This window comes from Myodes glareolus, chromosome 9 (genome assembly GCF_982192425.1).
Source record: "Myodes glareolus chromosome 9, mMyoGla1.1, whole genome shotgun sequence".
Lineage (NCBI taxonomy): Eukaryota > Metazoa > Chordata > Mammalia > Rodentia > Cricetidae > Myodes > Myodes glareolus.
Window position 1 is genome coordinate 60,221,479 of NC_142034.1, and position 25,006 is coordinate 60,246,484.

At 42.8% G+C, this 25,006-nt stretch overlaps 1 protein-coding gene across 1 annotated transcript in view; it reads left to right on the plus strand.

Annotated features, from left to right (window-relative positions):
• Positions 1-25,006, plus strand: part of Cox10 (cytochrome c oxidase assembly factor heme A:farnesyltransferase COX10) — a 110,204-nt gene that overhangs the window by 18,306 nt on the left and 66,892 nt on the right. Inside the window, exon 4 of the mRNA XM_048448254.3 lies at positions 9,843-9,967. Coding sequence (XP_048304211.3) covers positions 9,843-9,967 — 125 coding nt within the window. The remainder of the gene's footprint in view (positions 1-9,842; positions 9,968-25,006) is intronic.

Below are 25,006 nucleotides of genomic sequence, written 5' to 3' on the forward strand. Positions count from 1 at the left end.
ACAAGCCAGAGTGGGCACAGTGTCGCTAGGTGATAGCATCTTGTGGGACTACCATTACTATGTGATCTGTTTTTGTCTGAAGTTGGTAATGTGTTCCATGGTTGTATTTTACTGTACTGTAGGAGTTTATTGCTTAGGAGCAGCTAAGGAATACTGTGTCTAACCAAGTGATCTTAGGTTGGTGTGTTTTGTGGTCCTTAGTTTGCTTATTGCTAGCTCTGTGTCCTGAAGTCTATAGCCTGCAACTTTGTTTTTCTCCTCAGCGTATCTCTTGAGTACTGAGGCTGCCCCACTTCATTTTTCATAAATTTTCATCAAATTTGAAAACTCTGCCCTTTGAGCTCATAGAATTGTCAGAGACTTTGGTTTGTTCTAAACGATGTATATTCTTCAGTTAAGAATTGTCTTTCTTGCTCAGATAAGTAATGAGCATAAATGTTACCAGTGAATTCCATTAGGCTTGGCAAGCGACTGTTGGTATCCAGGTTTACTTACAGACAGTGGTCCATGAGGGCATTCTTCCAGGTGTTAGTCAGCAGCATGAAGCTTGTTCTTGTTGGAAGCTGTGCCCACTGCTCAGAGTGGTGATGCAGTTAGCACTGCTGCCACTTCGTCACTGGGAAGGAATGACAGTTGCCATGCGTAGGGTTAGACTTGGAGAGGGAGAGAGTAGTCGGTCCTGAGGCAGTAGTCAGATGAAGGAAAATACCGAGTACTGTCGGACAGAGCGAAGATGCTCATTTTTGATGCTTGGCTGTAGGCAGTCCCCTGAACAGTTGGGGTGAGACACTTAGAGAAGTGTCACTTTTTTAATGGAAACTGCCTGGCTAACAAGTCCCTCCTGTCAAACTCTTTTTGGGGACTGCCTCCACTTCTCAGAAGTTTAACCTTCATGCCGGAGCTTTGGCTTTGGAAGGTCATTTTATGGAAAGGTTGTTAGGTATCTAACCATTATATCTCAAAAGAAAAGAACAAAGTTGTAAAGTTATTGAGTATAGAAAATATATTGAGAAGAAATAGTTCTTTATTGAAAAGGAAAAAAACTACAAATAGGGTTTCAAAGCAGGAAAGGTCTCAGGTTCAAAGAGAGACCGTAATTGAAAGAATTATGGGGGTGGTCTCACTTATTGGTGGCATTAGCTTAGTGTAAACAGCTCTTATTTATATTTTCGTGAGGGCTGAGGGGCACTTGATTGCCCTTTGCTGAATGCTAACTCTAAATGCAAACCAAATGCTCCTTGGTGAATTGCCTCGGTAACCATCCTGAAACATTGCATTCTGGCAGCAGTGTTACTCAGTACATTTGAAGGTAAGAGGCTTAATGTGGTCCTAGGTCTTTCAGACCAGACATAGTCATTAAGTATATAGGAGAGGGAAAAAGGGGGAGAAGGAGGGAAGAAGATGGGGACCTAGTGAGTTCTGCAGCTGTTATTCTCAGTCTCTATGAAACATTTTATGTTTTCACCCAAAGTGATTATACGTAATCAGCTCCTGGCTGATACCCTGTCCCTCATCAGTTGACTTGTTACCAAGATTAACAACACCCATAAGAACTGTTCCCCTCTGGTATGGCTGCTGATGAGAAGACTATACTAGGAAGTTCAGAGAAGGCTGCCAGTTGGGGAAGCCTAAAAACCTCACTTAAGTTAGAAATTCAACCAGCTGGAGCAAGGGCGTTCGTAGAAATAAAGACAATCATGGCTGTCACAGAATAGCTACTTAGTGAAAGACATGGTCTCATTAGCAAACCAGGAGAGACCACCTCCTGCGCCTGGATTAAGTTATGTCATAGGAAACTTTCAGATCTAAGCAATTATACCACTGCCCAGGGGCGCACCTACAAACTCATTCTGAGAACACAGTTTAGGTTTGTGGGGTTTGGCTTATGATGTTGCACGGTATCTGCCATCAGTGACAATGAAAATGATAGGTCTGTTTGCAAGTTGAAGTCTATAGAAAATTTCAAAGTGTCATCTAGCTAATGGCTTTCATCTTCCTACCGGGTAGTGTGTCAAAATCAGCAGTTGTCCAGATTGGTTCATCACCATTTTGCTTTTCAAATAATTCTTTTGGGAGTGAATCTTAAAAAATAAATGGGCATTAAGAAGCAGAGCTTATGGGAAATCCATATGTAGATGACTAGAGTGGACTGTGAGCCTTGTGGTCCAGTTGACAATCTGAGAAAGGAAAGCACATGCATTGGTTATACATGTGTTCAGAGACCAGTGAGTCTTGGAATAGAAAGCCTCTAAACATTTTGATGAAATTTGAGTTTCCAAGGAAGACTTTTGTATACCTTCCCAGGAATTACATAGCTCCTCTAGAAAATATACTGTGAGGATGGATTTAGGGATGCTGTCTTGAAAGTCTTGAAAGTGCTGGGTTACAGTGACAGATATAACCACCTTTTCCCCAGCTGTGTGGATGGGACGCCCAACACACACTTTCAGTATGAGGGTAAGTTTCTCCTCTGTGACCCTTTAAAACTCCTCACATCTGTGGAATTCCTTGTGAACCGTATTGTGGGGAAGGGGGTTTAAAGCTTGCCTGCCTGCTTATGATTTTGTAATCCGCTGGGCAAGTGTGTGGTGTGTCTTCCCTTCATTTTGTGAGCTTTTCATCTTTGTGAAAATGAATCTTTGGAGAACTTACTGGAGAATTTCCCATAAAGCAGAGAACTAAATACGCTACCATATTATTTCTGCTGAGCCCCTGGGTGTTTGCACAACTCCCTGTTTACAAAACCAACCGCTCGCTCTCCCAGTGCTTCCTTTGCTGCCTGTGCAGAGCAGACTTCTCCAACTTTGTTAAAGGCCTTCCTTGTATGGAAAGCATCACTGTATGGGAATATATGCATAATTTATTATATACAAATGTCACAGAAGACATAGTTATTTCTAAGTGAAATTCATGTACTCTTATACCAATAGATTCACTTTAAGGTGTGCAAAATGCCAGTTATAAAAGAAAGAATTGGCGTTGTGCTTAGTTAGCATGTGAGGCCCTGGGTTCTGTTCCCAGGAGAGAGAGACAGAAAGAGAGAAAATGAGAATCAAATATAAGCAGAAGTCTTATTTTTTACCTTGTCTCTGGGGTGGCCACATGCCACTGCTGAAACACAGTGGTTTTGTTGCGTTGAGTACACGTGAAGACACTTGGACTTTGGCACTCTAAGTTGTTTACGCCGTTTGTTTACTCCTACCCCCTTAAGCAGGGTGCGGCTTGTGTGCTTCCAGCAGTGCCTTTGCAAGATGCTTTGCTATGTGAAGCCCAAGCTGAGTGGCCCGAGGAGGGCTGCTCTGGAATTCTAGAGAGCTCATTTCACTAGTTACCAAAGCACCACTTAATTAAGCCCTTGATAGTCACCATCATTGTGTTGAGTGCTTTTGATGGAGTGAAAACCCTTTGTGCCTCCACCAAGTGTCCTCAGCATCAACAGTAACAGGAGTCCAGATCCAAGCGTGCTTGGTTGCCCCGGATACCTCTCAGAGAGGAGGAGAGACTGGACATGGTGGCTTGTGCATAATTGGAGCTTTGTACCAAGAAGGTAGAAGCTACCTAGTATTGTTGCGGAGACAGGCACTGCATCGCTAGGTAGGTGTGTCAGGGATGTCGCTTTGGACTGGGTATGTGAGGTCACTGTCGGATAGCTCTCGGAGCCGTGAGGGGTTAGTCCCCAGGCTGGGGTTAGCATTTCTCCTTAGAGAGGTTAGACTATTTGACTGCCTTTTAACAGTGTACAATTTTCCTTCTTAACGTTTGTCACTCTTTGAGCTTGGGAGTTTGTTTCTCTGTTGCAGTCTAACTGCTCATACTTTCTTCAGTAATGAAGCCCTGATCTGCTTACATGGCAGTCAGCTAGCGCAGACTTTTGGGTCTCCCACCCGCACGCTGCAGTGGTCTGTAAATGGTCCCTGAGTATGTTTCCATGCAGCTACTGTGCTGATCTTGCTGAGCACCAACCTTGCCACACCCTTAGCAGCTTGAGACAGTCACGGTTTCACCACTTTTCTAAGGGGACTGTTGACCTGGTGTAGATTCTCTGCTTGGTCTGCCCTGGGCAGAAATCGAGGTGTCTGTTGGTCGGGACCATCATCTTCATCTTCATTTGGAGTTCAGGGTCCAAGTGCAATGGTTGTTGGTAGAATTCATGTCCTTCAACCTGTGACCCGAGGGCCCAGCATGCTTTCTGTCCGCTCTGCCACTCTTTTTACTTCCTAGAAGTTACCTAGAAGCTTCAGCAGGTAGCTCTCAATGGCAAGTTGGAGCAAGCTGTTTGTTTCCTCAGGCCAGTCAGTGTGTGCTGTGATTCTAACAAAATACAACATTTTAATTACAGGAATAGAAATTGAAACTTCCCCTGGAGGAGGCAAGCAGACACGTGAAACTTAGTGAAGGACCTGGAAATAGGATGCCCACACCACATTTAGACTAGTCTGGTGGGCGGTTCAGAACAGACTCACTCATGGTAGGACTCAGTGGTGCCATGGATTCCGGGTGGCAGCTGAGTGGAGCTGCTGCTCATTCTTAAAGGGGAAGCATGGAGTTCTCTGGCTGACCACCCACTCCGGAGCAAGACTGGGTCAAGCTCCAAGGAACGGGGTTATTACTCTTGTGCGTTCTCAGGCATCGACTTGCAGTGCTGCACCTCAGCCTGGACTGAATGGGCCATGCTTGGTTGGCAGCATTGATTTTATGTTTATTTGCGAAGGGACAGAATATGAGATTACCAAATAAAATATAATCTCAAGAGTTATTAATGAAAGAATATATTACATTCACTCTTAATGAGATCCTGGTGTTACAAAATGATTCCATGTAATGAATCCCAGGAAATCAATGTGAAGTTTAATTGCAGCTGCGTTGTATGAGGACATTGCTCTGCTCAGTGTTGCTTGTACAATTCATCAACTCTCTCTTCCTTTTTCCTTCAATTAATTGCTTTGACTTAGTCGGTAAATGCATTCTTTGTTGGCTTGTGATCCTTTTTAGAAAAGTCTTAAAAATCCCAAATTCTACCACAGTAATGAGTGTTTGCTGTCATTTTTTTGTGTGTGTTACCACTTATAATTTGTGCTTTCTAAACTTAAGCCCATTTTATAAATTTATTGCTGTCATTTCTTTCTAAACCCTTTTCCATTTTCTTTGTTGGTCTTTTGCAAACCGTTTTCTGTGTCTTCTCAGCTTCTTTGCTAGACCTGTGGGTCAGAAATCTGAAGTTTTTTTCTGTGGTTTCCACCCAGTCAAATAGTGGGATGAATAAAAAAGACTATGATACTTCTTCCTCTGATTAAGTTTTCTTTTCTTTTTCTTTTTTTCTTGTTTTTTTTTTTTTTATTTTTCAAGACAGGGTTTCTCTGCCTCCTGAGTGCTGGGTGCTGGGATTAAAGGCGTGTTCCGCCACAGCCCTCCTAAGTTTTCTTCTAATTGTGTACCCTTTCCGGCTTAGGCAGTCTTCAGGCTGTTTTGTGTTTGACATTTGGTTGATTATAGCACGTTGTCAGCTACTGTGAGGGTAACTGACTGCTGCTGTTGATTCATTCTGAGACAGGGTCTTCCTTTAGTCCAGGCTACCTACCAGCTAACTTTTGATTCTCCTGCCTCAGCCTACCACATGCTGGGGCTCCAGTCTTGTGCTACCATGTACAATATAAAAAGCTGAGCTGTTCATTTGCAGATTTCTAAACTTGGTCTTGTTTTGGTGTATCTAGGGTTTAACTAGTTGTATGCTGACGATATTCTAATGGATTTTCATTTAGCTGCTCTTGTTTGTGAGTTGTTTATTTTTGGTTTAAGGTTTAAGCCTTAAAGTAGAGTCACCAGTTGTTTTGACTGACTTACTCTGGATGAAAGCAGTCTACTAGGTTTGATTGTAAAAAGGAAACCTTATGGTCCATCAGTCTCTCTTTTCCCAAATCCTCTGTAACTGAGCCCTGGCCTAGGTTCTCAGGGTTGTCTTGGTTCTTGATGTCCCTTTGGTTGTGCAATATGCAAGGAGCCACCTGTCGAAAGCTAGGTGACTCTCACAAAAACCTGTTTTCCCTGAAGCTTTGCAGCTCGTGGTGTGGCAGCTGAAGAAGTGAAGTGCTTCCTCTGGTGACTACTGTTGGAGGAGCCTGTGGGGTCCTTTTCTTACCCTGAAATGTCAGCCTTCTTGAAGGCCCTGAATGTGCTCAGGACTAGAAGCTGATTCTTTCTTCTTAGCGCACGGGTGACATGTCCCTACAACTACTGTTTTCAAGGCCTGGAATCACCATGGAATTGCCTTTGGAACATAAGCCATTACAGAATCAGAGCTAAAAAACTTCTTCCAAAATATTTCCTTTGAAATATGTGGTTTTTGAAATATGCACCTGCTGTACTGTTCCAGGTGCTGCCAGGTGCTAGCTGCTGCCACCACCTCACACGCACCTGTTGTGACTTGCAGTGCCATATCTGGGGGACAGGTGGGTTGCATTGTGCCTCTGATGTCTGAGCAGCTTCCTTTGTTTCTTCATTCTCAACCTGCTTGTCCTCTTGTATCCCTTATCTAGTCATGCACCCTCGGCCCTGCCCTTGCCCCTTTGCTGCTCAGCCCTTTGCCTGTCTCCTCTGCTCTTGGGGGAGCGCCCATGGAGCTGCAAGTGCTCACTGCATTTGCACCATGCTGCTAGACTCTGTAGTCTGGATTTTCAGTGCCCTTCAGAAGCTGTGCAATCCCAGCCTTCCCTCCCAGTAGTGCTGACATAGGTAGTAGGGAGTGGAGCCTTAAGTGGCAGAATCTAGGTGGTAACCGGGATGAGGGGGCGGAGGAATGGACACGGCAAGGGGGTGGGTGAGCAACATGGGAGGACGACGACACTACTTGTGGGAACACAGCTCTTTCATCCCTCTTCCTTGTATTCTGGACATGAGTTGCAATCTCAAGTCCCGAGTAGTGGGAAACTGATCATGGAGTAAAATCTCTTCAATTGTGAGTGTAAATAAACCTTTCTCAGGTACTTGTTCTAGGCCCAGAAAGCTGGCTGGTGTCGACAGTCATCTTAGCACACACACTTGTTTCACCTTTCAAAGGACATGAAACACAGCTAAATAATAATAATAATAATAATATAGAACTTCTAGAAACCAGGCTGAGGGGATGGCTCAGTCAGCGGTAGTTGCTGCACAAGCACAGGAGGGCTTGAGTTCGAATCCCCAGCAGCCATGTAAAAGCTGTTCTGAAGGTGAATGCCTGCAGTCCTACCGCTGCGGAGGAAGAGGCAGGAAGATCACCGTGACTTGCTAGCTAACTAAACTGTTAAATGTAGCCCTTGCCATCCTTTTCCTTGTTTTCTTATTGCACCTCACCCACACACCACGTTCTGACAGTCCTCCAATCCAAATGTCCCTTAGAACCCTTTAGTTTTCCAGTTGCTCACTGGGAATATGCTCATCCACAGGGGTTTAATGGGATCATTTCTCGGTCCCTGCATGGCCTGGGACATTGCTCTTAGATTGAACTGTACCTGTGGATCACCTTCCTGCATGGACTCCCAGGGACTCAGCTGGCTACCAAATACATTCAGTCCAATCTGGCAGCCATCACCTTTCTTCCTCTGCCTTCAGTAAACCCTACTCTATTCCTGCCATGGTGGTAACCCTGAAAACAGAGCCGGAAACTATTCCATAGGACTCTGCCTTCATGGAGCTCTCATTTTTGTAAGGATCCAGTGTGTGGTGAGTGATGTCTGTCAGGGAGGGAGTTACTGAGCTGGCCTACTTTTGATGAGATGACCAGGGATATTCTCCCTAAGAAGGATATCTTAGATGGAACCCAAAGAAAGAGAAGGAGCTAGCTCAAGGAAGCAACATACAAGGACCCTGAATCGCATGACTTCAAGTGGTCAAAGAACAGCCAGAAACCACATGACTAGGCAATAGTGTGCTAGCTGGAGAGAGGTGGGTGCACTTAGTGAAGCCAAAAGTTATCACAGGTACAGTTCCAAACACCTGGTTTGCAGCGGGGTGCTGTAATCTGTTCCCAGTTCATTCCAGAGAGAAACATAGTGGGATCTGGAGAGCCGTTAGGGAGGGAGCCCCTATAGGTGACAGATTGCACTAGATCACGGGATTCGAGTAGACCAGAAAGTTCCTAGTGGGCTTTCCTGTGTTCACAGGAAAGATAAGCAGAAGAACAATGACATCTACCCTCCAGAAACAGCGGCATTTCTTCCTCCCAGTCACAGCAACCAAAATGAGCTCCAGGACTCACTCAGCAATCATGAGGACTCGAGTTTTAGTCTCAGAATCTACCACCCCCCCAAAAAAAAGCCTGACTTGGTATGGTGGACATTTATAATCTGAGTTCTGGTATGGCAGAGACAGGAGGATCCCTGGGGCTCTCAGGCCAGCTAATTAGGCTATTATTTATCAAATCTCAGGGTATGGTTAGATACTGACTGCCTCTAAAAAATATGTTGACCACACCTACACTGCAACAACACATGAAATTGTCTTCTGACCTTCAGTGCTTGTATGCACCGGCACATACAGACACACAGACGATGTCTTCAGACACTGTCTTTGTTTCCCAGTGTGCAAAGCTGCTCGGAGTTGAAAAGTGTGCTGGTTTGAGTCACATTGTCCATGTAGAGCACACAGCATTCCCATCTCCCTGTTGTGTTGCACACCTATCACGCTCTCCCCTTCTGCATTTCTTCCCAAAGGTTAGCATGGTGCTGCCTTGAAGCTTTCCTGATTATCTCATAAATGCTGAAGGATTTTCTGGAGAATTCTTACTACTCACCTCCATGGCCCTCATAGGCTCTTTTTGGACCCATCAGCCTCTGTAAACCCAAAGAAGGAAACACCAGGACTCCCCAGGGCAGCAGCCTCATGCTAGCATGAGTTCCATGGCTTTGTTTTACACCCTCTTGGTGGCTATGATCCTACCATCTTCCTCTATTCCAGTGGTTCTCAACCTTCTTATTGCTGCAGCCCTTTGATTCAGTGACTCCTAGCCATAAAATTATTTCATTGCTACTTCATAACTGTAATTTTATTACTGTTATTAATTGTACTGTAAATATCTTCATTTTCTGATAGTCTTAGGGCAACCCATATGAAAGGACTGTTTGACACCCCCCTCTTCCCAAAGGGGTCATGACCCACAGGTTGAAAACCTGCTGTTCTATTCCATTCTGGCCCCAGGAACTTCCTCTGTTGGAGGCAAGGCCTCCATTACTGTTATCTGGAGTTCTCTGCAGAGTTCAAGCCCTCTCTGTTTGCTGCTATGTGGTTCAGTTACTAACAGGTTCCCTGTATCTCTCAGAACATTGAGCACAGCTTTATCTTTTATAGTTGTTAGCATTGGCATAATATTACTCACAAATTGGTAGTCCTTAAATCTTTGTTGAATGAATAAGTGAATGATGAATTTGGAAGGCCTGTTTTATTTTCCTTCCTCTGAGTCTAATGAATTTAAATATATATATATATATTTAAATAATCTATACATATCATTTTTAAAATCAGAAAAATGCAGATTTTTAAAAATTACTACATTTTATTGTGTGTGTGTGCGTGCATGTGCACATATGTGTGTTTGTATACGTGCCATGTTGTGTATTCGGATGTCAGAGGACAACTTATAGGAGGTTCTCTCCTACCAATGTGGGTTCTAGGTTTGAATTCATCAGGCTTGGTGGCAGGAACTTTTTCCCATGAAGCCATTTTGCTGGCCCAGAATGTAGATGTTTTTAGATGTAAGAACATCCACCTGGAATTTGTAGGATCATCATCTAGTACAAGTGGGAGACTGCTCCTGTACCATGTGCCTGAAAATCCCGCTTCTGACCAGCATTTCCGTTGATGTGTTACAGCTCTCGTCGTGAGCACCACTTCAGCTGGCTTTGCGCTGGCTCCAGGCCCTTTCGACTGGCCCTGCTTCCTGCTTACTTCCCTTGGAACGGGCCTGGCATCCTGTGCTGCCAACTCCATCAATCAGGTCAGTTCTCCCTGAGCAGGTGATGCTGTTGTCACTTGCTGGCTGGGTTGTGCCTTTGTGTTTGAAGACCTCCCCAGATCCTGTGCCCAGCTGCAGAAGTACCCTGAACTCACAGAGGTGGCCTGTGGAGGACTCTGGTTTACTTTGGTTTGATTTTTGAGGCAAATGATTTTCAGAGTGAGGCAGAGTATGTACTTGAAGTGGCCAGGATTTTTTGGGCTAAAAAGCATTGAAAACTGCCAGAACTTTGTGTTCTCTTCATTTCAGAAACATTTCCTTGACTTCATTGCAGTTGTATGCTGTTGATGTAGTTTGATTTCTTTGTATTTTACTTTTTATTTTATTTGTTTATTTTATTTGTTTGTCTATGTTTTAGCATGGTCTGGCTGTGTCACTGAGGGGCATTTAAACACACTGTACCACTGCCTCTCAAGTGCTAGTACTACAGCAATGTGCTATCATGCACAGTCTCTGCATTTTAAACCACCACTGTGCAAACCGCAGTATTTTAATGTTTGTTAGTTTAAATTACGTGTAGGTGTGTATGTCTGCGCGTGTCCATGTGCATGTGAGTGCAGGTGTGTAGGGAAGGCAGCAGCATCACCGTTTGAGGAGCTAGAGTTACAGGTGGTTGTAATCCACCTAACTTGGGTGCTAGGAACTGAATTCAGGTCTCCTGGAATAACAGCATGCACTCTTAACTTCTGGACCATCTCTCCAGCCCCAGAGTACTTTAAAGGAACATACCCAGTTTTAAACACACACACACACACAGTTTTCTTAGTATGTACAGCCAGATTAGATCATATAATTAATTGCTAAATTCTAATAGGTCGTTTTGCTATTTTAAGTACGCAGATGATGCTCTGAAATAGTTTTTTCCTTTGCCTGGTCACTGTGGTGTGCCCTGATGTTGTGGTTTTTCAATAGATACTATAGTGAAAAAGCCTTGGCTAAAACTTAAGGAAAACTGTCTCATCCCCAGAACACCCAGTAGGAGTTGGCACAGTTTTCAAATAGGAGCCAGCTTGGATGCTCACAGGACACCACATAGAGGAAGCTAGTCTGTGGGAGTGTAATTTGATAAGGCTTAAAAGCGTGTGCTTCCATAATGTTTTGTCCACTGTTGGGAAGATGTTATGCATTTCAAATAGAATTTCTTATTATTGTTGCTTTTGAGACAGTCTGCTAGCCTGGAACTCACTGTGTAGACCTCACAGAAATCTGCTTGCTGCTGCTTCCTGAATACTTGTACTAAAGGTTTATGCCACATACATTGGCCTGTTTTTTGTTTGTTTGTTTGTTCCAAGACAGGGTTTCTCTGTGTAACAGCCCTAGCTGTCCTGGAACTAGCTCTGTAGATGAGGCTGGCCTTGAACTTACAAAAATCCATCTGCCTCTTTCTCTTGACTGCTGGGACTAAAGGCATGCGCGCGCACACAGACACACACACAGTTGCATGTGCAGACAAACGTGCACGCAAGCACACAAAACAACCCTTTTAGCAATCACAAGGAAGTATCTGTAGGGGAAGAGGGGGATGGTGTTCATTTATTTAGGCAGAAACTGTTAGGAACTGGGCCCCAGTTGAGAAGTTAGAAGCTTTACAGGATTGAGTTTTAGCTGCTTGGTTTCCAGGTCCATACCTGTGTACTTGCTACAAGGGGTGGATTAGGTTCTCTAAGACTTTTAAGAACATTGAGGAAAGCCACAGATTTCATGATTGGATTCTTTTGGTACCAAGCAATTGCAGTGTCTGCCCCTGTGGTGATTATCCTTCTCAGTTGGTTTTCCAGCCCTGGATCCCTCTTGTCGCTCCCCTCATTCCTGGGACATTTTGTCACATTCTTCCCTTGTGTCACTAGGCCTTGCCAGCCCTCTTCAGGGCTGTGAGTGGTGTGTGCTCAGTGAGTGCACGCAGCAGATGGGTTCCCTGTATCTGTTGTGAGCCTTTGTCCATCTGGCTGGCATCTAGTTGTGTTTGGAGGTGGTGTACTTAAAGCCTTGTGGTGTTCCTCAGCAGAGTGTAGTGTTATTAGGGTTTTACCAGCACCCCAAGCGGTAGTGTTGGTGTCTTACTTTTGTTATTATTAGGCAGTCTCAGAAAGTTAAGAAACAAAGGAGTACAGGGCCATTTTACGAGCAGTCTTCAATCTGTGAGCAGAACAGAACAAGCACAGTAGGCAGCACTAACCCAAGTGTTGTTTTATGCGTCTGTGCGCTGTGTGCATGCCTGGTGCCTGTGGAGATGAGAAGAGGGCATCAGATTTCCTAGAACTGGAGTTATATAGGGTTGTTAGCACCAGGTGGGTGCTGGGAACCAAAACTGGCTCTTCTGCAGCTAATGCTCTTAAATGCTGATCCGTTTTTCCGGCCCCTGAACTGGGCTTTAGTTAGGTAAAGATATATATTTTTTTGAATGATAGTGTTCACATTAAAGAGTATGTCAGCTACTCATGGGGTCTAGGAGAGGGGAAAAAAATCTGTCCATATTCATAAAACTATTCAAATAACATCTTACATATATTTTAAATTTTTATGTGCTTTATTTGAGCTGTTATTCATTTAGCCCTGTTTCTTCTTTGCATCCAGCTTCTGTGATCTCTTTGTGAAAGAAGAAAAGAATAAAGCTTTGAAAAGCAATTCTTCCATTTCTTTTAAGGAGAGAAAATGAGATTCCGTTTCTGAGTGACAAGGCAGTAAGAGGTACTTAGGAGATGTGTGCGAGAACCACGGACACTGACACGCAAAAGCAAAGCTCTAGAGCGTTCTGTAATGTGTACACACGCCACTCAAGACCCAGGCGTGGCTTTAAAGTAGACATGCCTTCAAAGGATGAAAGCAGTCTCTATGTGTTTTCAATTTAACCACTGAAAGACATACTGTGGATGCCTTTAAGTGATCAGATCACGAGAGGGGACAAACATAGCCAAATAAATTCAAGTAGAATGAATTAAGAATTTTAAAAAGTTGTCAGAAAAGTTAGAATTATCTTCAGTATTTATTGCAATAAACTGTAATTGGGATTATTTTACTCATTCTATGTGTGCAGCAGTATCCCCTGGAGTTCTCCCATAATCAGCTGCTTGGAGGGTATTAACTGGAAAATTCCATACATAAATAATTCATAAATTTAACATAGCTTATCACATGTTGTTTTAATATTGCTGATGCTACTTTTTTTCTGTACCTAGTTTGTAAATTAATTTTTATTACAAGTATGTATGTGTGGGGATAAATACCATTTATATAGTGGACTGTCAAATTCTTAAACATCCAGTAAGCGTCTCAGAATGTATTCTCTGCAGATAAGGGCAGCCTGGCATACGTGGCTTTTTAGGAGCGCTTGTGTTGATAAATGTGTATGTCTGTATACGTTTACTGTAGTAAGTGGGGTGATGACACGGTATTCCTCTTTCTGCCTCTTCCTCAGCTCTACAACCCATCAGTCCCCTTTGCTTCTTATGTCACTCTGCACATGGTTCTCGTGGTCTTTAAGTGACAGGTTTCTAGCAGCAGAATGGCTGTTAGGGAAGGCCATCAGCCAAAGCAGTTAAAACTTTATCTTTGGAATTAGGATCTTAAGATAATCTATGTTCATGGAGTACTGAACAGCCCTTTGAAGTAGAAGGCAAGAATTCCTCTTATATTTGTAAGACATTTTGTTTTGCTGTTCCTTTATTTTTTTTAAGGTAACAGTTAAAATTTTTTATAAAATGTTTCTTTGGGAATTAGTGACAAAATGTAAGCAAAAATAACAATTTTTAATATAGAGCATATGGTCCATATGTATTTTTCCTATGAACAGACCCTTTCTAAGAATATATGCTGCACATGCTTGCACATTCGTGCACAGTGGAGAACGACGGCTGCATGTGGGTCTGCTTTATTTAACCGGGGGCTCTTCCTTTGCTGTTCTAGAGACTCAAATGCTGACCCGAACTGTGCTGGCACTAACTGTGTGGATCAGGATGTCCTCCATCTCCCAGAGACCTGCCTCCCTCTGCCTCTCTCTGCCCACAGAGTGCTGGAATCAAAGGCATGCGCCACCATCCTTCTAATGAACTAAAAATCTTGCACAGTTCCTTGATTGTTTTGTTAATTTTCTAAAAATGATTTGTTATATTCAAAGATTTGTTGGGTTTTGTTTAAATAAGAGACTAAAATAAGAGATTCCTGTTTAACATGTAGGTGGAAATCTAAGCTGAGCATTCAGTAATTAGAAGTCTCTGTGTCGTGATTTGGGATTTAGGTTAGTGGCCTAAAAGAAAAAGCCTGGTGTAATTTATGTGTGTCTGTCTGGGGGGGTGGTTGTGTGTGTTTTCATTTTGTTTTGTTTTTGTTTTTCTAATTTTAGTTTTAAATGCTCGACCTAGCTTAGGCATGTTTCTGGTTAGCTCTTACAATTTAAATTTACCTGTTTCGCTTTATCTTCATTTTGTCTCCGGGTATTTTACTTTTTCTTGCTTGCTTGCTGGCCGTCTGACAGCTGCCTGGCTGCTGGCCCTGGGTGTTTCCTTTCTTCTCTCTTCTCTCATTCTTCTCTCATTCTTCTGTGTAAGCCTAGATTTCTCTTCCTATTTATTCTTTCTGCCTGCTAGCTGCGCCTGTCCTTTCTCTGCCTAGCCATTGGCCATTCAGGTCTCTATTGGACCAGTCATTTGCCTTAGGCAGGCAGGGTGAAACAGATGCAGTGCATCTTTACATAATGAAACACACAGCCTTACATTGTTAAATGCAGCAGAAACAAAAGTAACACACCTTTACGGAGCTGAAGTAATAATTCCGCGGCGTAAACAAATGTAACACATCTTTGCCTAGTTAAAATAATATTCTACAGCTGCTCACTCTCAGATGTCTCAATTTGCACCAAAAGTTTAGAGTTTTACTGTTCATAACCCACTTAAGCCTTCACTTGTTCACAGCACATTGTAGAAATATGGTACTGCTACCCTTTCTGTTCACTGGTATGCCCATTGAACGGCAGCCTAGGTTTCCTGTAACTGTGGTCTTAGTTACAGTATTCACACATGCACACGCATACCTTCTTAAAGACTGTTTACAGCTGCTAACTACTTTGTTATCGGTGAATTGTAAAATTCTGATAGTGTATTATGTTATGTCTCTGTTTACAATATTCTTGGTAGATTGTCTTTTGATTACTGTGGCACATTGTTTCCCAAGGCTCTCTAGGTGCTCAACCATGAAGATTCAAACTCTTTTCTGCATATTCAGCCATAAGCCTGTTGGTCGTAGTTCTTATGGGAGAACCTGGGTATTCTTTCTCCATTCGTGTGGCAGTAGTTGCAGCACATCCCTCTCTAACTGTGGTTACTGGGTACTTGTGGTGCTGCAAACAGTTCTTCATTTGCATTACCTTTTTTAGAGTGTTGGTAACTCCCTTGAACCGAATGATTATGACTTGCATGTTTCATCCGTCTCTCACTCTGCCAAGAGCAGAGGAGGAGACCAGTAGTGGTTGTTTTGGAGACAGACAAAGAGATGTATAGGGGAAAAAGTGTAATAATAATTACAGATAGATAGTAACCCTTACTTAGCACTTGCTGTCTGACGAATAATTCTCTAAGCATATACAAATTAGATTGTATTTGAGTCTATGTTCACAGGATTTCAAAGAAATGCCTCTTCTGAAAGATCAAATAAATGATGAATGAATTCTTAACTTGGACTTGTCTTTTGAAAGAACCATTGATGTTCTCAGAGACTTTATTTTAGAGAAAATTATAAGAAAGACATAAAACATAAATAGTCTTAGATCTGAGTGGTAGGTTGTAATTAGAAAGGTACATGTGATAAAGAGAGGCTTCTTTGGATCTAGTGTGCCTATTTGTGGGCGATTTTTATGAAGGAAATGAAAGAGATCAGGAGGTGGGAATAAATAGGGTCAAGAAGAAACATGCTTTCCGTTTGATACTAACAATACTTGAGCGACTTTCATGGCTGAAATGAGGTAAAAAGGAAGGGCTTTGGATAAAGAGCTCTGAATTATAGGGTGGTTAAAGTAAAAGAAAATTCATAGCCTTTTAAACTCTGAAAGGAGAACCAAGCAGATTTTTTTTCTTGGTGAATATGAGATTAATATCTAATGCCTCTTTGCATTTTCCCCTTTCTCTGATGTCTCTTTTGTTTTGACTGTGCAGTCAGCCCAAAGCAATAGCAACCGTCTTTCATCTTCCATGTTGAACAAAAACAGTCATAAAGTTTAGTGTTGTATTCTAGAAGAAGACTTCTGTTCGTGAATGCCAGCGAGAGGGTTTGTTTAACCTAATATGTGCAGGACAAATCAATGAGAAGTATATTGACTTTGAACCTGCGGTCATTCAGTCTCTGGAGGTCCCAGCTTGTAGCTTATTCAGATAAGCTACCACACCACATCAGGTTTGCACAGAGGATCATTGAATATTGTTGGAGAGTCTCCAACTAAATACGACTTCTAGATATAAGGAAAATGATGAACATTGCTGAACAACGTCAAAAAGAAAGTTGTTTTTTTTTTTAAATGCAGCCTGTTTTTCTGAATTTATATAGTCTAAATGAGCCCTAAATTACATTTGATTCTCCTGTCTAGAATGATCGATCTAAGTGGAATAAGTTTGGCACTGGCATTCGTTGTCAAATCATTCCAAGGTAAAGTCCTGCCAACAGACGCAGAGATGATGATTTGAACATGATGCTCGTAGATAGGTTTATCAAGTACTTTGCAGCCACATCAACTGGCTGTTATTTTATTTGCTTCTTGTGAAGCATCTGTGAGGTGACTTTACTTCTGTGTTTTAGAAAAATGAAATGAAGCTTGGCGATGTAGTTGATCTCACATTTGAAAATGGCCAACCTAGCACTAGAGCCTGTGAACCCACCTCACGGCTTCATCCTCTTAGCTGGTGTCAATCTAGCCACTGCCTTAGAATCAGGCTGTTCTCATCAGCAAGTCTTGCTGCTCCCAGGATAGCTTAAAGCACTGCTACTGAGTGCCGGAGGTGGAGTCTCCCAGCAGGCAGAGTCATGTGTCTATCCTGAGTGATCAGGAAGATTTAGAACAATGAATGTCCAAGCCGGCCCAGTGCGCTCAGTGTCAGCTGTTACTGCTTTTATTAAAAGAAAGGCTTTCCAGTTTTGACCACAACCTCTATGCTTCCAGAATCGTCTTTCAGTTGTCCCCACTTAGAGTCTTAGAGAATTGAAAGACACAATGTACTTTTCCTCAGTTTACCAGGGGACGGTTTCTCACTTGTTTGAAATACATGAGATTATAGAAGTCTTTTCAGATTTTGTTATGTTTGTGTATGTGCATGTGTGTGTGTGATTACGATCTCTTGAGGAGGGGCACAAATCAAACATGAAATTCATTAATGTTTCATATGCATCTTATATATTAATCTGAAGGTAATTGCAGACAGTTTTTCTGAAATTTTTATTCAGGTGGGTGTGGAATTTTCATTGTTAGCACTCAAAAGTTTCAGCTTTTGGATTTTTGGATTAGGGATGTATAACTGTACTTGTAAACTATAATATATATGTATTTATTTCAAGTATGTGCACATTGTATGCTTGTTATTCATATGTGACTGAGGGAATAGCTATTATTGAATTATGTATATAGTTTTGGAAGAGGTGATGAAAAAGTAGATATGGGGGCTGGGTAGAGGGACAGCTCAGTGGTTAAGAGCTAGGAGTGCTTGCTGCTGTTTCTGAGGACCTGAGGTCATTTCCTAGCACCCAGTTGACCAGCTCACAACCTTCTATAACTGAAGCTCCAGGGGATCTGATACCTTCTTCTTGCCTCTACGGGCATCTGTGCACAAGCAAACACACACACATGCACATGCAGAGATGCACATTTTTACACACATACACATGCACACACAGTTTGGGATTTTTGGTTTTGTTTTGTTTTTTAGGCAGACATTTGGTTGAAATGTGATGGCAAATGGTAGCCACATGACTTTCGGAGTTAGAATTCCTGGCTTTTGACTGTGTGTGTGATAAAATCTGCCTTGGGTAGCAGATTTCCTTCCTGCGTATCTCTCTGTCACCCCCACATAGTAGAGGTCAAGCTGAGGTTCTTTGTGAATATCTTTCTTTCTTTTCCTGATCTTTGGTTGTGTTTTGCCTTTCCTGTCAGCTTGTTCTGAATCCCATTAGCCAGTGGTTCTCTGCTCCCAACCACAGATCCCCCTCCCTGTTTTCTCTATTAGGTTGACTCTTGGTTTACTGATGACTGATGTTGCTGATGGAAAAGCAAGCTGTGTGGCCGATGCCTGGGAGCCTGTGCTCCCTTATCACTGACTCACACTCCTTTAGTGGCACACAGCTTTTAAGGTTTCAGAATGTAAAAAACAAAACCAAAGCCCTTGATGCCTCACTGTAATTTATACTGTCAGAATGGGTCTCAGTTATTCTTACCGCCATACTGAGCCCTGGATGTAGATAGGAATAGGAATCGGGGTGTTGGAGGCAGGAGGATAGCCAGTGGAACCTCTCACTCAGGTTACCTTGAGAGGTGTCTGTGATGCTCCTGGCTTGTACTGGAGGCCCCGGCTGCCCAGGCTGGGCTGGGCAAGCTGTTCAACCTTTACAATATATGAATGATTTAAGACAGTCTTAAGATTCACATTTTTTTGACCACTCAATCCTGTCTTACCAATTTTCCAAGAAGTTTTAGAAAATATTGTTTGGCAAGAAGGGGAAATTACTTACCTGTGTGATTAATCTTAAGGAAAATTTCACTGTGGCATTTCCTTCAGATCCTATGCCAGATTTCTTCCGGAAGCTCTGATCACAGGGAACCAAAAAAGTCCAAGGATTTGAGTGATGGAATGTGGAGATAGAGTGGAACAAAAGAGAAATTTGGGTAGTTAATAAAATTTCCAAATGCTTATAGCTTAGAGTGTATTTATGCCTTAAAATATACCGTGTAAACTGTTGAAGTGCTAAGAAAACAGACAGTTTTATCTTTTATCCTGACTGAGATTTGCTTAGTAGAGAAGATACATATCTTTTAGCAGGTAAGAAAAAAAGTACCGTTGACCAGTGTCTAATGTCTTAACATTTTTATTTGCTGAGTAAAATTATGGTCGTTCTCTTAGTGCTTTTATAAAGTATGCGTTGCCCTTGGGTGAAGAGAATAAAAAGGATTAGGAAGTGCCGTGTACGAATCCCCTAAACAGCCCATGGTGGTTAGGATGGGAAAGGTCCTCCACCTAATGCTCTTTGTGTCATCTACTAATTTAACATAATGGGATTAAGTACAATTTCTGACCTTAAACACATAAACATATCTTAAGGCCAGCCTCTCAGTTATTAAAATGCTCATAGAATTGCCAATGAGTATGGAACTGAATTTACTGAGCCTGGATTCATTCTCTCAATGATTTTTCACTTGCTGTTGAGTGACTGACTGACCTAATAGCAAAATAGCATATGTAAGTAAGCACCTAGTTAAATTTGAACATAGAGTTATAGACAGTTCTGCAATCCCAAGTCTGACATGTTTTCCCATGAGAGGAAAAATTGCCTATGAGTTTCTAATCATCTCTTCGACTCCGGCTTAAGTAGAGTCAGGTTGCTTCCAGGAGACCCTTTGTAAGCACTCAGTGAATACTTGGGCTTTAGAGTTTTTTTAGTGCCTTTGAGAGGCAGGAAAATATGACTGCGCTGGTTCTCACACAGAACTACATTTATTCTGCTTAGTACAGGTTAAAATGATTGGGGCAGGGAAAGCATTGGTCTCCTGCCTTTCCCTGGCCTGTGACTTGGCTAGGACTGGAAGTCGGGGTGTCTTAAGTAGTGGGTTACCTAGACTGTTAGCTGCTGTTAGATACCGCTCCTTCGATAGCTATTGATTGCTTTTGCTAGGGGTAAAAAGATTGTTCCCTCCTTTCCAGGGAATGTACAATAAGACAGTGAAGTGTGCTAGTACCCGGAGAAGCCAGGAAGTGCCTAAGGTATAAAAAGGAAGCCATCGATGTGGTCATTTCCACCTGGTGGGCCAGGGAAGCTCAGAGAAATAGTCAGTGTATTCGAGGTTGGGTAGGTGTGCTTTTTTCTGGGGATGCACAGGTAAGGACAGCTTCTAAGGCGGAAGGAACATTGGAGTAAAGAACAGCGATGAGAAGTTTTGTTTACATACAGGAAGAACATTCTGGAAACTGCAAACATGGCAGTGCTGCCAAAGCCTGAGGCACAAGCTAGGTAAAGTATCATGAGAGTAGGTGAGAGACATAGCAGGGACAGACCATGGAGGCCTCGCGTGCTAAAGCAGCCGGCTTTACCCAGTGTGCCAGGCCAAAACTGGGAAGTTTAAAGTGGCCCCTAACCCCAGTACTCCTCTGTTCTCTGTGGATAGAAACAAAATCCCCACTGTGTGGCTCACTCTTTTCAGGCCACAGCTCTTTCTCCCACCTGTGACTGTTAGAGCTTCTATAGCATCCATTCAACGGGCATTCCCTAAACTCCTCCTCCTTCCAGGCACAGTGCTCGGGTGGATACAGGCAGTGCCTACTGTTATAGTGAAAAGATAAGCTACAAGTATATTAAAAAGAAAATGCCAGGCAGGGATCCATACAATAAATAAATGAAATTGAATCAGGCTGGGGCGTTGGCTCAATGGTTAAGAACACTTCTCATGCAGAAGATTTGAGTTCATTTCCCAGCAACCACATGGCAGCTAGCTCATAACCATCTGTAACTCCAATTGCAGCAGATCCAACACCCTCTTCTTTCCTCTGTGGTCACCAGGCATACACATAGTACACATAAAAACATGCAGGCAAAACACATATAAAATAAATAAATAAATCAGCTAAAGTAGCAGCACCTTGGGGTCCTCGGGAGACATCCCTGCCCCAGCCCCCTTTCGTGGTCAGCCCTTTCTCACATCAAGCAGTGCGACTCTCCTTCAGTTTATAAGCTCGCAAAGCGTGAGCTCTTGGCTGTGCTGTGTTCTTCTTGTGACTGTGAGCTCTGTGAGGGTGGGAGCTGTCTGGGACTGTGAGTGCTGAGAGGGTCATGCATCCCTGGCACATGAGATGCTCAGTGACACCTGATGGTTCAGTCGGAGCCAGGCCACCTGGCAGCAAGCCTATGCCTACTGCTAGTTAGCTCTGTGGCTGTGGACTGTTGACATAACCTTTCTCATCTGCAAGTAGATAAGGTTGTTGATGGAATGAACTCAGTATTTTTGATGCCAGGATGTGGTGCTTGTGACCACTTTGGTCTAAGAATTACCACACACACACACACACACACACACACTCACACACACACACACGAGCATTTGAGCTCCTGAAATTCCCTGTCTGCCTAAAATCAGAGCCTCCCAGAGGAGCTCAGTTCTCATGGGTTCCTTCCCCCTAGCTGTTCTAATCTCAGCAGAGTTAGCACCACACAGTGACAGATTTTGGCACACGCCATCCTATCTCCTGTTTTCTCCTAAGGGCCCATTTGTCTTTCCGCAAAATCATCTCATTTCCCACTAGCGTCTTCTCCCTTCCTCTTCTGCTGAGATGGTGCTTACATGCTCCAGACTCACAGCTCTTTGGGTACTTGCTCTCTCATGTGATGCCCATGTTCGTGCGCAGAAGGTTGGGAAGGTGGCTCAGGCAAATCCAGAGTGGTAGCAGATCTGGAATCCCAGCCATGAGAAGCTGATGAGGTTAGTGAATGAGGTTAGGCTGTAGAGTGAGTTCAAGACCAGCACGATCTATATAATGGAGACTTGTCTAAAATAAATAAAGGGAAATTTGTGTTTTTAATCTAGTAACCTACAGTTAGTGTCATACAGGACCCCAGTTCTGAGCCTAAGAGGCTAAAGTCTTGGTATTCATGAGAATGCAATTAATGTTAATTATTGCTACTATTTTCCATGAAATAGTATTTTATTCAGTCGGGGGGATGAGATGGAGAGATAGACTTTCTGTTAAAAAGTAGTTGATTTCATGTGATCCTGAAGGAGCATTGTTAGTGGGGAGGGTGAGCTGGAAGGAGTATCGCTGATCACATGTCCTTGTGGGAAAAGGAGGACTACAAAGTAGCTTTGAGATTAAGTATACGGAGAGAGTGTTGTTCAGTGAAGTCCTGATGACCTTCAGAAACAAGACTGTGTGTTTTGCTTTGTTTTGTTTTATAAGTATTCCTTGGTCTCCAGGAGTCTGTCTCAGTTCCCACAGTGACACTTTGATTCTCGGGAAATCAGAAGACACGCTCTCTGACTTCTAGTCGTGGCCTCTGGTTTTAGGACTGTGATGGGTTGGCAGCCGGAGCCCTAACCAGAGGGAGAGAGCAGCTGTCATGACTGGCCCAGCAAATGAAGGCCAGTTTTCAACAGTAACTAGGCATTTGGTTTTCCTCTAAAGTCTGATGATCTTAAACTTAGCACAGTTTTTCCACACACTGTGCTAAACAGCCCCTGTCGGTGACTTGGGGCTCCTGCTTCCAGTTACACTCTTTTGGAATGAGACAGGCAGTTTTTATATTATCATTTACCAAAGAGGGGAAAGAGCTGCATTCTGAAAAGAAAAATTTTTATAACAAAATAATAGAGTCCCCCTCGTTTCATATTGATTAAAAATAACAGGCAAAGTATATCAATAGTCTTAAGAGCAGAGATGTGGGCTGATGTGCTGGCTGCTGTAACTGTACCAGAGGAGGCCTTGTTATTTTTCAAATGTAAGGAGAGGGGTAAATATATTAGTATTTTCGCACTCTAAAGGTAAAGTCAAAGCGGGTCAACTGAAAATTGCTTCAAGAAACACCTGGAAATTGCAGATGTGTTTACAATTATTTCCCTCCTGATGGCGTCATGTTTCAGAGAGAAGCATTAATTGTGGTAGAGTCATATGGAGCTCTTTGTGAAATTTAAGTCCATTGAATATCAGCACCTTCAAAGACAATCAGATTCCAGCCTGTGTTTGTCTATTCCCCTGTGAGGAGTTTCTACAATGTGCATGCATCACCCCCTGAGAGATCCTTGAGCTTAAATCTCTCCTGCTTATAGGCAGTTGTCTGAGGTCAGTTTTCCATTTGGCAGTTGTCAAACAGCTGTCAGATTAAAACACTAGGTCCTAAAGCTCATTTACATGTCATGTCATTCCATATTTGTATGGTTTTTGATTTAAGAATTTAAAATATTTTCTACATTTCATCAGTATCCTTCAATTATTCCATCCCCTCACATGTTCTCATATACATTAACTATAATGCTCCAATGTCTGTATTGTTTTCTAATCACAGATTTTTAAGAATTTTCATGGACCTTTTAGAAGTACTTGAGTGGGCATTCAACCCTTTGACCCCACTGCTCTTTACAGAAAAAGAAATCCAAATCTCATTAAACCCATCGTCCTTGTTTTCATTGTCACACTGTTGTTAACTCTTTTGTTTGTTTGTTTGTTTGTTTGGTTGGTTGGTTGGTTGGTTGATTTTGGTTTTCGGGACAGAGTTTTTCTGTTTAATAGTCCTGGCTGTCCTGGGACTTGCTTTGTAGACCAGGCTGGCCTCGAACTTACCGATCCACCTGCCTCTGCCTACCAGCACTGGGATTAAAGGTGTATGCCCCCATGCCTGGCCTATTGATATCTTTTAAAATTTTCTTTCAAATTGAAATCTCAGTCATAATTGAACATGGAATTCTCACTTTTCTAAATGCCGGTGTAGATTAGTATAATAATAAAAATTCAGTGTTGACTCTTAGTAACTCATCGAGAAAGAGAGGTTTCTGGCTGTGTCATTGGTGGTGTGCTAGAAAACATCTCCGTTGCCTGTGGGCAGCGTTAACATCACATCCTCTGTAAAGTAAGCCAGCAGAGCGCCTGGGGAGTATGTTGAGGTTATCTGCTGAAATTAGGAATTAAACAGAAACACTTTAAAGGTACCTTAAATTATATTATGCTAAGCATTTCTGGGGTAGCGTATTTAACCTTTTACATTAAGGTCTCTTTTAATTTGTATTTAGTTCTTGCTTTTCACAAACTCTTAAGTTAGGGCATTTGACTCACTCTGGATTTCAGCTTGTTCTCTTACGAGGTTGTATAACTCCATTACAGTCTAGTTGCACTTTGTGTCTTGACATACCTGAATGTCTCACTAGCCTGTGCGCCCCTCTGGCTATAAAAGCTGCCTTTACTTACTTGACAAATAGACGTCAGTGAGTGGTTGGAGCAGATGAGAAGTAGCCCAGGAGAGCAAATTCTTCAGTTACAGAAGCCTAACTTCAGGTCGTCAGAGCTGCCATTTTAAAATGAAATTACTTTTTTGAGAAAGTGTCTGGCTGTCCTAGAATTCACTGTGTATGTAGATCAGGCTGGCCTTGAACTCATAGAGATCCTCCTGCCTCTGCCTCTCAAGTGCTGGGATTAAAAGTGAGTGCAGATTTTGTTAGTCATCTTTGAAAGGTTAACACTAAGATAGTTATAAACAAATTTAAAGATTATTCTTTATTAAATAGTATTCCAAAGTTGGTGGTAACATGAGTTACAAACACACTCGATGGGATCGTGTCTGAAACTGCTTGTAACCTCCCAGCAGCATTTTCTCTTCAGAACCTTTGAAACTGTACAGTAGCTGATCAGGAAGCCAGGCGTTCAGCTTTGCAGCATGTCACAGGCACCGCCTACAGTCTGCTTCTAACCCGTTCTCAGACCTGCCCAGAAACCTCTCCCAGGGGCTGTCAGGTGAGCTCTTGGTTTCTCAGGCCAAAAACTTCAGGGTTACTGATGGCTTCTGGTTTTCTCAATTCTACATCCGTGTCACCAAGAGATCCTGCTAATGACTTGCACACACATGCACATATTTGCTGGGACACTCTGAGAAATTTCCACATGGTTGGGTTCTCCACATGGCTCTCTCTGCCTTGCCTGGGTTGTCGGTCTCCCAGGAGGCGGTGCTGCTTCAGCTGGCCTGCACTATTCTCAGCTTGTGCTAGGGGGACCTTCCCAATGTGTCAACTAGGCCCTCAGAACCTCCCAGAGACTCCCAGACTCTTCAAACAAAGGACTTGTGTTTATAATGGCTTTTCCTACA